We start from the raw sequence: 19,802 nt of genomic DNA on the forward strand, positions 1-19,802 counted from the left end.
CAAAAGGAAATGTTCAGGATAAGTATAAGGAAGAAAAAACTGCCCTACAGAAGAGAGAAAATAAAATCTTAAATTCATAACTTTATGCAGGATTGCCTATAGCAAAAGACAATACTGAGATTTTATGCTTTACAGCTGCAAAAATAATTACATGAGCATTATCTAAGCAACAATCTTTAATGGATTACATTTTGTGAGCTTTTCATTATATGCTGTAAAAGCCCAAATAACCTAATTAATGGGAAAAAAAACACTTGATTTTTCTGAGTTAGACCTTTGATATTTTTGTAAGACATTTTATTATTCATTGGTTTATTTGAGATTATGATCTCAATTTGTAAATAAGATATTGTATTACAATCTTGGTTTTAAGCTTACTGCATAGAAAAATTGTGCAATTTATTTACTTTTATTTGAAAAGTATTTTACTTTTGGGTGTTTCAAGGGTGTTAAAACTTTTCAGAGGTGTTTTCATAGATTAATAATGTGATCCAGCACAGGCACATATTGCTTGTTAATTCATTTGCTTTTTCTGTAAACCCTACATTTCATTTGTGACACATTTTTAACACCTAATAATAATATAAGCTTATAAATAGTGGAAGTCTTTATACTCTGTTATTTTATTATGTGGTAACAGTAGCTGGATTTTCATATCTATAAGGTTTAGCTTTGTATATGTTTTATTAAGAGTGTGCAGTATTGAAGTTAAAGTTATAAGTTTGGTGCGATCATATTTCCTTTTCTTTTTCCCTATACTGTTGTTTCTAAAGGCAACGAAACAAGTCTCCTCTTTAAAGCAGTATTTTCCAAGTCTTAATATAGTTATATTGTGCCCAAGTTGTTTCAATTTGCAGATTAAAAAATAGGGGGTGTTTTTGAGAGGATATTATGGCTTACTCAGATGTATGTACATACTTAGTTGGTATTGAGCAAAGAAAAGTAAAGAATTGCAAGAGAAAAATATAGGTTTTTGTAAGCCTCTAAACTTGGTTGAGGTTTTGAAACCAAAATTTAAGAGTGATTTTTGAAATAACAGTTTGAGCATAAGTTTTTTACATTGTAGTACCCCATCCATAAAAATATTTGTAAATGCCATTGGAATAGAAAGACATCCATTCCTGTACAAAATTGTAGTATCAAATATTCACTTTGATAGACTTTAAAAGATAAAAAACATTTATCCCTCCAAATCTATGCACTTACCATATGAATAAACACTTTAAGTACCATATTAAGTTAGGTTACTAAAGTGGTTCACATTTTGTTACACAATGGATCAAGGAAAATGGGGAAGGGGAAAGATAACTATGTATTAGATTTTGCATTGAAGTCTGTATCTCCATCTTGTTTTGTAAATAAGGAAACAAAAGTATTAAGTAATGTGTTCAAGAGTACATGTCTAGTAAACAACAAAGTTGTGATTTAAGACTGACCAATCTCAATTAATTCATGATCTCTTGACATTAATGAGATACTAAGGATAATTTTACTGTGTGAACTATTTTTGAAATACATATTTGGTTTATTTTTCACATTTTATTCCGATAGTTACAAAATGAATAATACAGCTTGTTTTATGGTATGTTACTATTGTATTAGTATCCAATTGAGATTACAGTAATGGATTGTTTCCTCCTTTAAAATGTAAGATTGATAGTAAAAATGGGGCTAATCTTCTCCTGAATAGGTTTAAGAATTAATTGACATCATGCACAACAGAAAAAAAAAAAAAAAAAAAAAAAACCGCCTCAACAAGTTGGAACATAAAAAGAGCTATTGGTAGAAGTGCTGTTGTCAGTATTGGTGCTTTCTAAGACTTTCGCTGATAATGGAAAAACAGACAATGATTTTGAATGTGGTTGCTCTGCAAATATCTCTAAAGTTTTTATAATGAACTTATTTAAATTATAATGATTACATAATCTTATACACAAATTTTACATAGCTGTAAAATATCTCAAATGCATGTTGATGCTTGGAAGTGTCTTTATTTTTGGGTTAAATATTTTTGTTTGTATGCGTATGAGGGTATTTCAAAAAGTTTGTGAAAAATTGACTTTATAAATGTTTCCATGAACTTTCTGCAGACCCCTCATATATAATTCATTTAATTATAGGAAGCCTCATCTCTAGGTGTCAAACAGGTAAAAGGAGGATTCAATTTTACTCATTAGCACATGGGTGAGAAAAATGAAGACAGTGGGCAGAAAATATACAAGTTAAAGATAAGCCGAAGGCTAACTGTGAGAGAGCACTAAGCAGCAGAATAGACTTGACAGCTGGCCTATAATGAATATGAAATTCTTGTGTATGCTTAAGGTCACACATCTTTATTAAATTGCAGATGTGTGTAAGTAGATATAGATTCCTTTTTTTTTTTTTTTTTTTTTATTGCAGCTGGCCAGTACAGGGATCCGAGCCCTTGACCTTGGTGTTGCAATGCTGTGCTCTAACGAACTGAACTAACTAGATATAGATTCTTAAAGTTACATTGCCATAACTATTAGCAGTAGTTTATTATAATAAATGTCTCTTTTGCTGAAGTTCAGAGATAAGGATTGTATGCATTTCCATTTAGTATAATAATTTAATCTTGTTCCTACAGTACTACGGGATGACTTCAGGCAAAACCCTTCCGATGTCATGGTGGCAGTAGGGGAGCCTGCAGTAATGGAATGCCAGCCTCCACGAGGCCACCCAGAACCCACCATTTCATGGAAGAAAGACGGCTCTGCCTTGGATGATAAAGATGAGAGAATAACTGTGAGTATTTAATTCAACTGCAAGGAACATTTGTAGGTCTAATTGTACATGTATTAACCCATGAGAAAGAGAAAAATGGAGTAGATTCTTTAACGGCTTGCAACAGCTCCTATTTTCAGTTCTTCTTTTTAAATCAATATAGTTCAATCTCCCTGTGTTGATATGAAAATCAGTGAGGAAAATGCATGGCATTTAGTTTAGAGATTAGTAAAATGTATATGTTAATGTCTTAGAGTTAACACTTTTATCTACAACTTAATTATTATCATAATTCAGGGCTTGTAACATCTCCGTGTGTTACAGTGAAGACTATTTATTTAAAAAAAAAAAATCAGTTGTATAGTATGTTTCCAGAAGGTGCCCTAAGTCAGTTCAAGAGTTTTTATGTCTCTTTCTCCTTTTTAATTGGCTTTTCTATTCAATGGAGTTCAAAATTGTTTCTGAAAGATAAAACCTCCTTCTGAAAGATAGTTAATGATGAATTTATCTCATTGCAAAATAAAAGCATGTGGCTAGATTATTGGATTTCAAATTCCTGCTCTGATATACGTAGAGAGTTATGTGATCAGTTGTAAATCATGATGCATTTTCTTCTTGACAGCAGTGGTTGTATGTGACTTCATTGCTTGTTGTCTTGTAAGGTGTTTACTAAAGCATCTCAGTCAACGAGCTCTCATTGATTTTATAATTGTACAATATTCTCTTTCAGTTTCCTTTGTTCTGCACACACTGACATCTGTAATTTGTGAATTCTTTGGCCAAGATTTGAAGTTCCCTAGGAGAACATATGTGTGAGGAAAAGGTCACTGGTAAATTTGTAGAAGAGCAAAGTTATAGCAAAGACCACCTAAACCTAATAAATGCTTGCGCTATTTCTGAACAACCAGTTAGCAGGTTAGCATGATAATTAAATAGTGAGAAAAGTAGAGATGGTTGGGGTAGACAAAGTTTTAGGGACCTTGAAAGAAAATCAAGTATTTTTCCTGGATTGATCTGGAGTAGAATGAGTCTCTAAAGATTTTTATAGTTCTACAAATTGGGTAAGGATGACCCAAATCTACTTTTAAGAGGTGCTAAAAAGTCAGATGGCAAAGTGAACCATATGTATAAACATTGGCTTTGGAAAATGAAGTCAAAAGCACAGGGGACTAGGGAATGTAGGAATAAATGCTTCTCTGGTTAATGATAACAGATTCCTTTTGAATTTCTCCATGATTAAGATAAGAATATATTTTTATAGGCCAAACTTGTTTATGTTGCCCTTAAAAACATATTCTAGATCTTTTAATGACAATTATTTGTAATTCCATTTTCCTACCCTGATGATTCAAACACATTGAAACCATTATTATCCCTGACATCCCTCATGTCTTTCCTGATTACATACTTTTATGTATGTTTAATACCAATGAATGACAATATTCTCAGCACTGGAGATGCAGCATTAATGCAGCATTAAAGAAAAACCAGTGAGCACTCTTCTGGAGTTTACATTCTACTAGTGTGTATATAGACAAAACCAAAATAAATAAGTATAATATATAGTATGTTAAACTATAACAAGTAATATAAAATAGTGAAGAGGGGACTGAAATTTTAAATAGGGCAATCAGAGAATGCCTCACATAAAGACCTGAAAGCACTGAGGGAAGGAACAATACAAGTATCTGGAAAAAGGGTGTTCTAGGCAGACAAAGCAGTACATTCAAAGACCCTAAGGTGGGGCATACCTAATACATTCACTAAAAAGCAAAGAGTCAGTGTGGGTTGAACAGAGTGAGCAAAGGGGAGATTTGTGGGAGATAGTGTCAGGGGGCAACCAGTAGCCAGACTGTGTAGGTTCTTACAGACATTGTAAATACTTTGGCTTTTCCTGAGTGAGGTGGGAAGCATCAGAGATTTCTCAGAATCCTCACTGAAGAGTGGCAATGGCAGAAGCAGTGAGACCAGCGGGGAACTTTTGCAGTACTCCAGGCGAGAGATAAATGCTGGTTTGAAGCAGTCTGTTAGGAGGGGAGGTAGTGAGCAGTGGTTAGATTCAGGGTAAACTGTAAAGCAGTAGCCAGCAGAATTTGCTAACAGATTGGATGTGGCTTGTGAGAAAAAGTGAGGAGTCAAGGATTACCTTAATAGATTGGCCTGAGTTACTGAAAAGATAGGGTTGCCGAGAACGGATTACAGAAGGAGAAGATTTGGGGTGGGAAGTATCAGGAGCTCAGTCTTAGACATGGTAATTTTGAAATGCTTATTAGACATCTGAGTATAAATGTCAAATCGGAAGTTGGATATATGAGTCATAAATTCAGAGTTGAGGTTGAGGCTGGAGGAAAAATTAAGTTGCGGTAGACACACAAGTCCCCATTATTTGTAGTTCTCTTCTCCTTCTGGGCAGATGAAAGACTCCGCTTCCTAGCTTCCTTGCTGCTGGGCAGACCTATTTGACTGTTTCAGCTTCATGGGTTGTGAGTGGAAGTTAAAGAAATTAAATACTCGTACTGGAGTGAGCCCTGAGTATTCTCTCTCTTTACTGCTATGCAGCCAGGGAAGCCACATGCTCTAGGTAGTGAAGTTACAACATACATGCAGGACACCCCAAGAGCCTGAGCCCCTGAGTGATGTGAGCAAAACTTTCCACCCCACAACTCTGTCTTCCCATAATGGACATGGAGAATGAATGAGAAATAAATCTTTGTTGTTTTCAGTCACTGAGAATTTCTTACCACTGCACAACCTAGCCTATCCTGATGAATATGGGTGTTGTCAGTGTGTGTAAGTTATTTAAAGAGAGGAGACTGAAATCACCAAGACAGTGATTATAGAGAGAAAGGAAAAGAGGTCCAATGCTTAGCTATCAGGAAGAGGAGGCAGAAAGAACAGTGGAAACTGAAAGGGAGCAGTCAATGAGAAGGGAAAACCAGAGGGCAGCCTAGTAAAGACTGTTTTAAGGAGGTGGCAGTGACTGAGTGGATTGCAGCTGGTAGATCAAGTAATATGAGGACTGAGAATAGAGCACTGGATTTAATAACTTGGTGATCAATCTTAGATGACCTTGATAAAAGTCATTTCAGTGGAATGGTGGGGGTTAAAACCTCACTGAACTGGTTCAAGACAGACTGGAATATTTGAAATTGGACACAGAGTGTAGACAACTCTTTTTGTGTTGCATCTCATATGGTAGATAAAAGATAAAGGTGATTGTAGTTCTACATTTGGAAAGTCCTTAGTTAATTTTAAAGGTTGTGTTTTGTGCACCCACCCATGTGTCTGTGTGTTAATTTTTTGCGGCATTTACAGTTTAAAATTGCTATAGTAAATTCTAATTTTTCTTTTTTCTTTTTTTTTTTTGATGGCTGGCTAGTGTGGGGATCTGAACCCTTGGCCTTGGTGTTACAACACTGTGATCTAACCAACTAAGATAACTGGCCAGCCACTAAATTTGAGTTTTTAAAAATTCTTGGAATTTCCTGCTGTATTATATATTGAGTTAAATTAACTTTTTGTGATTTATGCCAAAATGTTTAGTTTATTATAGAATCTTCATTTATTTTGCTCTTTTTAATTAGGGATGCTATCCTCTAATTAAAGAGCTCTAGTCCCCCTACCCATCAGATTGTAGTCAATATAAGAACAACCTCCAATCAGGAATCAAACAATTTGAAATTGTGATAATTTATGACTATGAAAGGATGCCAAGATGTTAATGTATAAATAAATTTGAAGTCATTTAAATGCTGCCAAAATGGTGATCCACGATAGTGTTCCATATGTTAGGAAGTTGTAACATCTGAAACTTTTACTATTTCTAAGACCATCTGTGTGTTTTATATAAATTATGACTGTTGAACTGGTAAAACACTAGAGGTAAAAAGCACATTTACACATTGAGGGAAATGAATAAATTAAAAATCAGCAATTTGGGTTCAAAAATCACTGTTCTTATTTAGATCATAATTGTTTTTATTTTATTTTCTTCCTTTAGGCAAAACTAAAAGTAAATAATTAAAACAACTTAGAACATAAACAGAATGCATAACATTATTTCCAATTCTTTTTTTTTCAAAAATGAAAATAAATTATTGAGAGATGTTGGCTATTAGACATTTTATGTGATTCTTCTTTCCTAAGCTTTGTGTCAAAATGATTGTTTTCATTTCTATTGTAAATGTACTTTGCAAAATGTGTTGAATACAGATGAACGGGAGATTAAAGCACATAGTATCTTTATGAAAGGCAATTGGAGATTGCATGGTTATTGCTACAATTTTGGTTATGGGAATCTCTAGAGTTCTTTAATGTGGTGGCTTTCTTTGTTGAAAATTTAATGCACATCTCTGCCAGCTGTGAGAACAAAGACACACCCTACAAAAAGGGAAAATATGTAATTGAATTGTAGCTGCACCTGTATTTTTTGATGTTCTTAAGTCATTTCTTTTTACATTGACCTGGATACGGAGCCAAACTTTAAGATCCGTAATGAGTATAAACCAGTAATATATAAATAACATTTTCTCATTCTCCTACATGATATGAGAAGCTTTTAGAACTTTTTTGGCACATATTTCTTAAAATAATTTGAAAGAGACTGAAAATAGTACTTGTCTTTCAAGACATAAGTATTTATGTTTAGAATTACAAATAGTAGTTTAACTGGCAGTCTGGATTAAATTGATTTATTTCATGTGTTTAAGACTTAGTCATAACCATCATTATTAATAAATGAAATCTTCTCATGGAAATGAATCAGAGGACTGAAGTCTTCTTTTAGATGTGCAAGAACTTTCATGTTTTATGTATACCCACTACATTTTAAAAGCATTGTATTTAAGTTTAAGATATTCTGTAAGGGTGGAAAAAAGAATATTAAGTTTGGAAAAGAAACCTAATATTAAGTATTAAAAAATAATTTTATGATCAGTCAAAAAACTAAAATTGCCTTTGAGTTAAAGAAAAAGTTAAATACGGTTTAAAGTAGATGTCACAAATATTTTCCTGGATTATAAAAGGGCTAATTTATAAGGATGGTCAATCATGGGATTAAGTGGAATAAAAGCTGACATGTAGACCTAAAAAGGCCCAAGAAAAATTTTAGTATAATTTTGGATTCTGAATGGAGAGAACACTCATTAGTAAAGTGAAAGGAAAGAGTTACTGATGCCAAAACATTTTGGAAAGTTATCAAGTTTATTTAAATTTTTCCTAATTATTTTATATTTGTTGACTAGGGTAATTTTAATACTGTTATCTTAGTGATAAAGTAAATTTGCTACAAATCAGCACAGTTTTTGGAGGTCACACAAAACTCTATAATGTCCCAAGCATGAGTGCCCCATAATTCCTATTGCTTCTCTATTAAATGAACATCTTCCTGATGGTAGCCACAGGAATAGAGATGGAAGGAAATAGCCAATCTCTCATGGAGGATGGCTTACAAATAAAACTTATTTAATTGATTATTGTAAGCATAAGAACAAATGTATTTATAAACTATAATATTAAGATATCAAATTGTACCTAAGTGATAATTAATGAAACTAGAACAACTATATTAGTATGGTTTATCTTAATATATGATAAAGTGAGATAGAAATTGATACCATTATATTTAAAAAACGATAGTTCTACATACTTATATAATGAGATATGATAATTGATGAGTAGGAATTAAATCTTTTGTTTTATATTAGTAAGTGAATGTTTACAGGAACAATAGTAAATTCTCAATACTTGGTGCATAGTAAATGTGAAACAAATGTCTATCAAATGTTGCAAGTTAGCATTAAAGGCCTTGTATTTAGCACTTCCACCTGTCTACCATGAAAATGAATTGAAAATAAAAAACACTTCACTTTTTTTAATCTGAATATTTTCAGACAAATATGTCAAATTTTAGAAATGGCTATTATAGGAAGACCACAATTTATTAATTTACCATAGTAATAACAACAGCTGTTGTATATTGAAAAACTGCTATATATCAGATGATTTATGTTATCTCATTTAATCCACTTGAAAGCTCAATGAATAAGCTATTTTTTTCCCATTAGGGAACACTTATACTTGTCAATTCAGTCTCCTGGAGAAGAAGATGATAATGACAGTAAACACTTAATGTAGCACTTACTATGTGCCAGGCCCAGTTCTAAGAACTATATGTTTATTGACCTATTTAATCCTCACAACAACCTTGTCAGATAAATATTAAAATTTTTGCTAATGCAAAATTAGCTAACTCCAAATTGGCTGGTGGAGAAGGTGGAAGCAATAATGAGGACACCTGCCTTTTGTTCCTTGATAGCATTTTCTATAGGACCCTAATCTACTTCATATGTAAGACCCCAAATATACTAATCAATGCAAATCTCGACACAGGTTGACAGTATCTCTTGGTTTACACTGTGAAATATTGTCTTCAATTTGCAAGAGTCCGAAGAGGTTAGCTCACACAATGGAGGTTATGATGGTCTTGAAACTGGGCTTGGTACATTCAAGAATTAGTCCGCTAATGAAATCTATAACATAATAAAGATCTGTAAAATTTGAAAGGTTTATTAATTTCACAAAAGGTGGCACAGGAATGATCAAGTTCAACCAAAGAGTATAGCTCAGTTAAACTAAAATTACTTACTCTGAAGACCAGAAGCCATGTCTAAAGGGATATTAGAGATTATCTAAAAAGAATGACAATTAACTGTTCACCATTAGGCATTTAGGGAAAGAAGGACTTATATTAAAAAAGATATTATGAACCAGTGAATGATTCAACTGAATGCACATTATAGTTAGCAGTTCAAATTATGGATTAGCCAGGTTCTCATAGCTTCAGCTGTACCCATTTCAAAAGTTATTTCCGAAATGATTAAGGAATTACTATAAATTATATAATGAGTAAGAAACTGAGTTAAAGAAAATGTTACTAATGTAGTGGTTTGGTAATTTTGTATAGATATAATAAAATATAGTAAAAACTAACACATTAACAACATAATGTAAATAGTGAGCTCTGCCTGGAATCAATTCTGAAATTTCAGAATTATTTTCTTTATAATAACCTTTGTCATTTATCTTGAATTGTTTTATTTTTGAATTTAAAAAGAAGAGCTTTAAAGACAGTTATCTTATCATGTTTGAAATTCTCAGCTGATAAAAAAATATTTTTGAATGACTTGTATTACTCTTTGAGATAATCTGTGCCTTGAATTTTTTATTCCTCTTCCTACCTGTCCTCAGATATGAGTGTCACAAATATTCTCTATGTCTCAGAAATATTTTTTAGTTGACTAAGAAAATAATTTAGATGATGATGAAAGTTACTTCCATCAATGCCATAGTGTAAATAGCAACCATTTTTTTGTCAATTTCATCTGTTTATCACATAACAGAATTAAGATTTTATCCATTCTTCTTTGAAAAATGTAGAAAAAATTTACAGCCTCAGTGTGTTTTAACATGACAAACAAACATCTTTAGTAGCTTTTTCTTAAGGCTTTTAACTTAGAATGACCAACCATCCTGGTGTGCTCAGCACTGTCCTGGCATCAGCACTGAAAATCCTACTGCTTAGAAATCCCTCAGTTCTGGGAAAATGCAAATAGTTGGTCACCCTAATTCTAGATGGTTTAAACAAATTGTTTTATATATGAATAATATTGAGTGACAAATCACATTCATACAAGGTAAGTAGAAAATAGCTGAAAATAAATAGAAGGGTCTTATCTGTGTGATTTCTTTTATAAGCAAACATAGATTTGAAAATCAATAATGATGTTAGTTAGAAGAAAGATTCAGTTATACATTGAAAAAAATGATTTAACACTTCCCATTTCCATGCTGAAGAGGTCGAATAGTTAGGATGGAGTATATCATCAATTCTTTTTTCAGCCCTTTTCTGCTTCCTATGTGTCCTTGTAGGTTTCTTTGATTTCCCTTGTTGGTGTGATATTTTGGTAAAAAGCAGTTGACTCACATCCCATCCAAATCCCCAGTGTACTCTAGATCCTTCACAAATTTGGCACTCCTTGCCAATTGCTTCCTTTTTCCCCAATTCCCACATGTCTCCTTCCTCAGCCATCTGCTCCTCCTCCCTTCCTTTGATTCGTGCTTTCGTCTGGTCTTCCAATTTCTTTCATTGTTCAACGTCTGTTGCTTCCTTTTCCCCTCCTCTCCCCTGCAGGAAATCAACACACTTAATGCAGCTGATGTCATATCGTCCCTTTTCCCCGAGAAGTTAAATTTGTGTTCCTGCAAAATAAATATGTAGTTCTGTTGTGTGAAGGTCAAAGGAAATAGGGATAGTAAACGAGAAACAGATTTTTTTTCCTATCTCACATAAAAAGTCAATTCACATTATATATTTTCTTTTAAAAAATAAACTTTTTTCATGATTTAAATATTAGTTAAGTAAATAAAATTCCATTATATCAGCCATGGGATTGAAGAAATAAATTAAAAAATAAACTTACGTCCTATTCTACTGCCTTAATTTTCAAATTTAATAATCGGAACACTATGGACCAGTAAATAAAACATAAGCTTAGGCATTATAAAACCACATTATAACTTCAGGTTTCAATATTTACTAAATGCATGATCTTACGAAAGACATTTGATATCTATAAATTTCATTGTTCCCATGAGTGAAATAAATTGTCTGATAATACCTATGTTAACTCACTGTGTCATTGTGGGGACCCAGTGAGAAAATACATATTATATGTCATTGTAAATAGTGACACACTCTATACACATTAGTAATGGGTCTTGGGTATTATTGTTGTTAGTATACCTGTCTGAACTCTGGACATAGTTAGTCATCAAAAACTTGATGGAAAAGGGAAATCAGGAGCTGTTTGTGCTGTAAGAATTTCAATTGTCCTGAGTAAGCAAGAAGATCATATATATGTATGTACATGAAAAGTGATCCAGCATTATGTTTCCTCTGCCCATATGAGTATTTCTATCTATATCTGATTCACAACTGTGAGAAAATTTCCAGTTTCCACCTAATCACCATGAGTATTTAGTTTAGGTGAAAATTATGAGTAAGTAAAATATTTAGACTAATACTGAAATTAAGAAATCTGATTCAAATTCTGTGTACACATTTATTGTGAAATGCAGGAGACAACTGGGGATTCCACACGAGAATTAATTACTAATGCCATAAGGCATCCACTGTGTATAATGAATCAACTTTTCTCCCATGCATCTAGAAGAGTTCTAGTTATGTACCATCCTTAGGAGAATTGAGAAATTCTGTGATTCACATGATAAATGCTAGATGAGAAAGGTTTCCTTAGGAACATGCTGATCCTTTCCACAAACTTGTAATTATATTTAAATAATTACATGTGCACTCATCATGTTTGGACGCAAACCAGAAAAAAGGAAGCCAAGCATTTCAGACTTATTTGTGAAGTCCAAGCACACTTGTAAAAGGATTACAATAAACTAAGGCATTCTCAGTGCTAGAACACAAGTTAGTTTAAATGACAATAGAATTATGAACATAATTCCAGTAAGCATTTAGTTGTAGCCCTAGATTTTCATTATTTATATGTTAGATGAGCATCCAAAGCTTGGATACCAAGAGCCTGACATACCAATGCATATGAATTTTTGCATATGCTATTCCATCTACGTGGAATGTTCCATGACTCCCTGTCGTCTCACTCATTTTTCAGGTCCTATCTTAAAGGCAACTTCTTTAGAGAAGCCTTCTGTAAAACTCTGCCCGAATACCCACACTAGATTTCTTCTTCCTGTTATCTGTTCCTTTTTCCTTTACTAATTATTTCTCTTCTAATCTGTTATAAATCATGATTTATATATTACTTATGTAATGCATATAATACATACATGGGCCAGCTGTATTCCCCATGTCTGTCTTATGTTAGGAACCCAATACATATTTCTTAAGAAAATGTTAAATGAACAAAATATGTCAGAAATAATGTCTTCTTGCATATCCAGGTCTGAAAATTACCAATATGAGCATGTTTGATTTTGTTAATTTTATTGCCAAATGCAATTATATATTTATTTTCTTATTTTCCTATGAAACGGAAAGGGCATATGATTCACAACATTTTTTTTTGTTCCCTAAAGCATAGTTTTTCATTGGCTTAACAATAAAAGATATTTCACAGGTTAATTTTGTGAGTAAATATATTGCTGGAAATGTGATTTACAGATATTCAAAGAATCTTAGTGATGGAGCTGACTTGAGATATTATGAATAGGCAAGCTCTTTCATTTTAAGGAACAGAAGGGAAGCTAGGGAAGTTAATTTACCCTTAGACACATAACGGATTAGCGTTGTGTCAGCAGTAAGAGCCTGGCCTCTCAATACTAGAGTTCCTTCTGTTCTGACTTTTCCCATGACAAACTACACTTGATCAGCCCATCTAAACAACACTTACATTTGATTACAATACAAGAGTACTTCAAAAAGTTCGTGGAAAGACTTGTATTATCTTTTAATTTTATTTTTCCACAAACTTTTCAAAGTACCCTCATATATTTTAACAAAATATCCACTGATAAAGTGTTTTACTGAATTCATTTCATATAATTTTGCCACTTGTTTTATGACCTAAGTTCAATATTTCCTATCTTGGTCACAGTATGAAAGTAGTATTTTAAATATATCTGGCTTAACGACTTTCTCCATTTATCATTCACCAGGTGTAAACGTGGCCTTGTGTCAATTTGATGAATTATTCTGTGCATTCTGTGTTATTAAGAATGTATCCAGAATCATCTTAAATGAATGAATATCTGAGATTGTCTCACAATCTCATTCCAAAAATAAAAGTGAATTACAGCAATGTAAATAGTAAGTTAAGCTTAATTTACAGACATCTTGGGAAATGTCTCTTTTTTCCAAAGTTTCTTTGTGATACTTCACTGATAACCAGACCTTGGTCAAATCCTTTTTTAAAAAATTAAATTTATTTTAAATTGACATGTATTGATTGCACATTATTTCAATGCATGTATATATAGTGTGTGATGATCAGATAAGGATAATCAGCATATTCATAATAGCAAAAATTTATCATTTCTTTGTGATAAGAGAATTTGAACTCCTTTCTTGTAGCCATTTGAGAACATACAATAAATTATTGCTAATTATAGATGCCTAGCACTACTGTAGACCACCAGGACTTATTTTTTCTCTCTAGCTATGATTTACTATCTGTTAACCAACCAATCCCTATCCTCCTCTCCCCCCTCACGTTCCCAGAACCTAGTAACTATAATTCTACTCTACTTCTATAAGCTCAACTTTTTTTTTTTTTTAGCTCCCACATATGAGTGAGAACAGGTGGTATTTACCTTTCAGTGCCTGACAATTTCACTTACCATAATGTCTTACAGGCTCATCCGCATTGCCCAAAATGACCAGATTTCATTCTTTTTTATGGTTGAATAGTATTCCATTGTGCATATATGCCACATTTTCTTTATCCATTTATATGTTGATGGACACCTACGTTGATTCCATATCTTGGCTATTATGAATAGTGCTGTAATAAACATGGGGGTGCAGATATCTCTTTGATATGCTAATTTCCTTTCCTTAGGATAAATACCTAGCAGTGGGATTGCTGGATCATATTTTAGTCCTATTTTTGTTTCCCCTTTAATTTCTTTCATCAGTATTTTGTAATTTTCATTTTAGAGATCTTTCACCTTCTTGATTAAATTTATTCCCATGTATTTAATTTATTTTTAGTAGCTATTGTAAATGGGGTTGCTTTCTTGATTTCTTTTTTGGCTAATTTATTGTTGGTGTATAGGAACACTACTGATTTTTGTGTGTTGATTTTGTATCCTGCACATATGCTGAATTCATTTATCACTTCTAAGACTTTTTTGGCAAAGTCTTGATTTTTCTCTATGTAAGAGCATGTCATCTGCAAAAAACCAATTTTGACTTCATCTTTTCCAATTCGGATGCTTTTTAATTCTTTCTCTTGCCTAACTGTTCTGGCTAGAATGTCTAGTATGTTAAATAGGAGTGGTGAACGTGGGCATCATTGTCTTGTTCTTGGTCTTAAAGGAAAAGCTTTCAACTTTTCTCCATTTGTTATGATGTTAGCTGTGGGTTTGTCATATATGGCCTTTTTTGTGTTGAAATACTTTCCTTCTACACCTAATTTGTTGAGAGTTTTTATCATGAATGGATGTTGAATTTTATCAAATACGTTTTCTGCATCTGTTGAGATGATCATATCTTTTTTGTCTTTCATTTTGTTGATGTGACTTTTCACACTTATTGATTTCTGCGTGTTGAATCATCCTTGCATCCCTGGGATAAATCCCACTTGATCATAGTGTGTAATATTTTTGATGTGCTGCTGAATTCTGTTTGCTGTATTTTGTTGAGAGTTTTTGCATTTCTGTTCATCAGGGATATTGGCCTGTAGTTTTCTGTTTTTGTTGTCCTTGTCTGAATTTGGTATCAGGGTGATGCTCACCTCGTAGAATGAGTTTGGAAGAATTCTGTCTTCTTTGATGTTTTGAAATGGTTTGAAAAGAATTGGTATTAATTCTTCTTTTAACATTTGGTAGTATTCAGCAGTGAAGCCATCAGTCCTGGGCTTTTCTTTGTTGGAAAACTGCTGTTTACTGCTTCAATCTCATTACTTGTTATTTGTCTGTTCTGGTTTTCTATTTCTCCTGGTTAAATCATTTGATTATTGAAAATATTGACACAATAATATTTTCCCTGCCTACTTATTAAAGATTTTATGAGAATTAAACCATAGTAGTCTGTATGCCCATTTTTGTCCAAGTCCTTGGAGACACCTAGTTATAATTCTTTTTAAAGTCCTTATGAGTTCATATTAACTGACTCAAGGGCCAAAGAGAAGGTGCAAATGTGTTTAGATGTAGAGATAAAGTAGCAAAGGCCAAAGATTGCCAGTTAAAATATTTTCTAGTTCAACAAGTAATCTTTGATGACTTCAGGAAACAATATACTTTATATTTTTCAAGTTTCCTCTATGTAGTGTAATGAACTTCCATATGAGTAAAAGTTCTCATATATGTGAAAAATCTGGATAATTTGAGCAGTTTAGGTGCTGTATAATGTTGTTTTATCCTGTTTTGATTGTTGCATGTTGATGGTCAGTATTCTGTTAAATCTCAGAATTATCTCTTGATATAATTCTGACCTTCTGAAATTTTTTTTCCCAAATAGGTTTCCTCAAAAACAGTTTTGAGTATTTTTCCAAAAGCTAGCCCCACCCAAATGTTCGTTTCAGTCAAAGTAACATTAGGCAACATAGAGTACTGCCTGACATATCTGTCTAAACTGCCTTCCCTATGGAATTCTGCCTCGTCTTGAAATTACTGGGGCAAAACCTGATATGGATGCATACTGCTGGTTAGTATCCATGACCCTTCAGTAAATGTAGAACCTCCAGAAAGCAGAAAATGCCTCAGAAATTTGAGTAATCAGCCCAAAAGAGTCATAACTGATAATTCAAAGTAATTATCAATACAGTAAATGAAGCCCAAGTATTATTACACTACAAAATGAACACACATGGTCATATGACAAAACCTGTCAGAAATTTTAGATTAGCTTGGTATCCTTATTATAGAAAGCAGACATGCAAATGTTTTCTCTTTTTAAAAAAATTTTTTTTCTTATAATATGTGCTAAGTCAAGCAGCTGAGTTTCTTCAGTCTCTAAGCACTTTGATATATCTGATCAGGCCATTAATTTCTCCAAATAGCCAAGGACTAGTGAAATTTTACTACTGTCTGGGAGTACTTTGTTTAATTATAGGTTAAAGTAGTTTGCCAAATTAAAAGCACAATCTTTCGTGGGCTCAAGGATGGTGTTCCAACCAGTTTATTTTATTTTCAGTGTCATATTAATCACACATAAAATGTTTCTCTAAAAATCTAGTTTTAAATTTATCAAAAAACATTGCTTATGGATTTTATACTTAACTTGGAAAACATTTAAATCATATCAAAATACTTTTTGGTAAATTTTCTGTTTTTAAAACTTTTCTAATAGCTTGTAATCTTTGTGTTTGCTCATAATGGCCCAGACAGGATTTTTTTTTCTTTCTGTTTACATCAAGCAAAATGAACTATAATCTTTCTTTTTAAAAAAAACTAGTATATTGAAAAGTGTTCTTGATTGCACAAGGTTTTCTTTTTTATATAAAAAACAGGGTTCACAATACAGAAACAAACAAAAAAAAGTTAAAGCTTTTAAATTAAAATTTTTTATTTTAAATTTGAGTACTTTAAGGAATATTGGGATTTCCTTTTAAAGATTCTCAAATTTTACACTGAAGCTGATGTCTCCCCTAATCTAATGCTGATTCTACATTTCTCTTGTTTAAAGGCTAGTTGTTTTAACTAAATGGCTATTGGCAACATCTGACCACTTCAGTTTTTATCTCCTTAAAACCAAAGAATTTGGTAATATGATAAATTGTACACTTGTAAAATAATTTGGTGTGCTTTAACAAAATTTCTACCAGATGGTACAGGTTTTCTCTTAAATCTTACAAATCTAGGTGATCACTAAGCTGTAAAGGCCTATCACAGTAACAGGCTCATGTTTAAGTCACCGTTAAGAGCATCATCTTGTGTGGGAAAATTTCAAGATTAGTTGAGCTCAATCTATAGAATACCATTGAAAATAATGGAAATGTATCTCCTTGAGGGGATAAAATGTAATTTACTAAAGAATCCATTATTTATTATTTCTTTGCCTTTTAACATTCAAGGTGTCACTGTTCTCTCACCTAGATATATCACATCACCATATTACCCCATGCATTATGCTTATACAAGATCATGTCAGGTTTCCCCACCTTTATTAGAAAGGCTTATAAATATTCTGTTTAAACTTTAGACTTGCCATATTAATAAGTGTATGTTTATATGGGAACAGGAGAGCCATTCCTCTGTATAGGAACTAATGTGGGATATTTGCCTAACTACATTTCTCCTACAAACTTTAACACATGCATATGTAAACATGCTCATTTTTTCTGCTCACAACTAGATGAATTAATGGCAATTAGGTTGCTTATCCAGATCAATGACATTTAAATATGGAGTGTGATGGAAAGAGGGCCCCAATCTAATACAATCAGGGAGATCCACACATAGCACCTATTTTTTCCTACAGCCATGTGGTCTTAGGATCTATACATTTTTAAGATATTGCTGATTTTTAGTTTGTGGCATGGGAAGCAAAGATAGTATGAGTGCTTGCTCTCTGTCTAAAAGAAAACCCTTTATAAAAGCTTTACTTTGTATCTAGGTAGAATGAGTTCCAACACACTTAGTAAATGATCTGGAGCAAGTTTCTGATATTCTCTGAGCCTTAGTTATCTCATTCAAAAATTAGAAAAATATACCTATCCTGTGAGAATGTTGTAAAAATAATAATGCATGCGTCAATAGCAAGTATATATAGCAGGTATTGGTACATCGTCGTTCTAATTAATTATAGCAATAACGATAATCCAGATTGTTGTTTGTTTGTTTGTTTGTTTGTTTGTTTATTTTAAATTTATTTTTAATTTTTTTAATTTTTTTTTTAAAAGATGACCGGTAAGGGGATCTTAACACTTGACTTGGTGTTGTCAGCACCACGCTCAGCCAGTGAGCTAACCGGCCATCCCTGTATAGGATCCGAACCCGTGGCCTTGGTGTTATCAGCACCGCACTCTCCCGAGTGAGCCACAGGCTGGCCCTCAGATTGTTGTTTAAATACATTGGTAGATTTATTAAATTTAGATTTACTAAATATAAATTTGTGATTCATGAATGCATTTCCATGTGTTTACACAGAAAACTCTCAAAGGCATTTTACATGTAGGAAATATCTTTTTTTTTCAGATGTTTTTGCAACTGTTAAATCCTTTAAAACTTCCAAAGAAACATCAGAGAATTTAAGTTTATTTGTTGTTTTTGTATGAAGTGGTCAGAATTTGAATGTCTTTCACATTGCGAGATAAAATACCATGCTTCCAACATAAATTCTAAAGTATTAAGCTTTTTTCTTAAGAGACGATGACTGACATCAAAAGAATCCTATGTCTGATTTCTCCAATTGTGAAAATGCTGATTGTGTGCTTTCTATATAGGTGCTGTATATTTTAAATGCTGGAAATAGGACAAGGTTTTTGTTTGTTTGTTTGTTTTGTTTTAAATTAACTTGTGTGTGTGTGTGTGTGTGTGTGTGTGTGTGTGTGTGTGTGTGTGTGTGTGTGTGTGTGTGTGTGTGTGTGTGTGTGTGTCTTTTTTGTGACCGGCACCCAGCCAGTGAGTGCACCAGCCATTCCTATATAGGATCTGAACCCGCACCCGCGGCGGGAGCGTCGCCACGCTCCCAGCACCACACTTTCCCAAGTGCGCCACGGCTCGGCCCTAGGACAAGGTTTTTGACATCACAGAATATATATTCTACAGAGAAGAGAGGCAAGAAATGTCAGATCAAGCTTTTTTCACTAATTTTACTTTGCTTCTTAAACTTCCCACTGACTGACAATCACTTTTTTTTTTTTTTTTGGCGGCTAGATGGTGAGGAGATCTGAACTTTTGACCTTGGTGTTATCCTACCACCCTATAATCAACTGAGCTAAGCTGCCAGCCCCCTGATATCACTTCTACCAGAAACTTTTCCACCTCTTAATGCTGAAAAACCCAGTTAGGTTTGTATGGAAGCCACCTAGAATTCATAAAATTCTGATTTTTAACTCAAAGTTCTTTTTTTTTTTTTTTTTTGTCTTTTTGTGACCGGTAAGGGATCACAACCCTTGGCTTGGTGTCATTGCACCCCGCTCAGCCAGTGAGCACACTGGCCATTCCTATATAGGATCCGAACCCACGGCGGGAGCGCCGCACTCTCCCGAGTGTGCCATGGGGCCGGCCCTTAACTCAAAGTTCTAACAATATAACTTAGGGTTAGGAGCAATACAAAACACTGATGTCCTTTAATACTATTAACATTATTTGCACTATATTTTCTGTTCAGTATGTTTTTGTCT

The 19,802-nt window shown here is 33.2% G+C and overlaps 1 protein-coding gene across 1 annotated transcript in view; it reads left to right on the forward strand.

Annotated features, from left to right (window-relative positions):
• The window catches only part of ROBO1 (roundabout guidance receptor 1), a 474,875-nt gene that overhangs the window by 333,150 nt on the left and 121,923 nt on the right, over window positions 1–19,802 (forward strand). The window contains exon 3 of the mRNA XM_063077793.1: window positions 2,609–2,766. Within this exon, the coding sequence (XP_062933863.1) occupies window positions 2,609–2,766 (158 nt within the window). The remainder of the gene's footprint in view (window positions 1–2,608; window positions 2,767–19,802) is intronic.

The sequence above is a fragment of the Cynocephalus volans genome, chromosome 1 (assembly GCF_027409185.1).
Source record: "Cynocephalus volans isolate mCynVol1 chromosome 1, mCynVol1.pri, whole genome shotgun sequence".
In the NCBI taxonomy this organism is placed as follows: domain Eukaryota; kingdom Metazoa; phylum Chordata; class Mammalia; order Dermoptera; family Cynocephalidae; genus Cynocephalus; species Cynocephalus volans.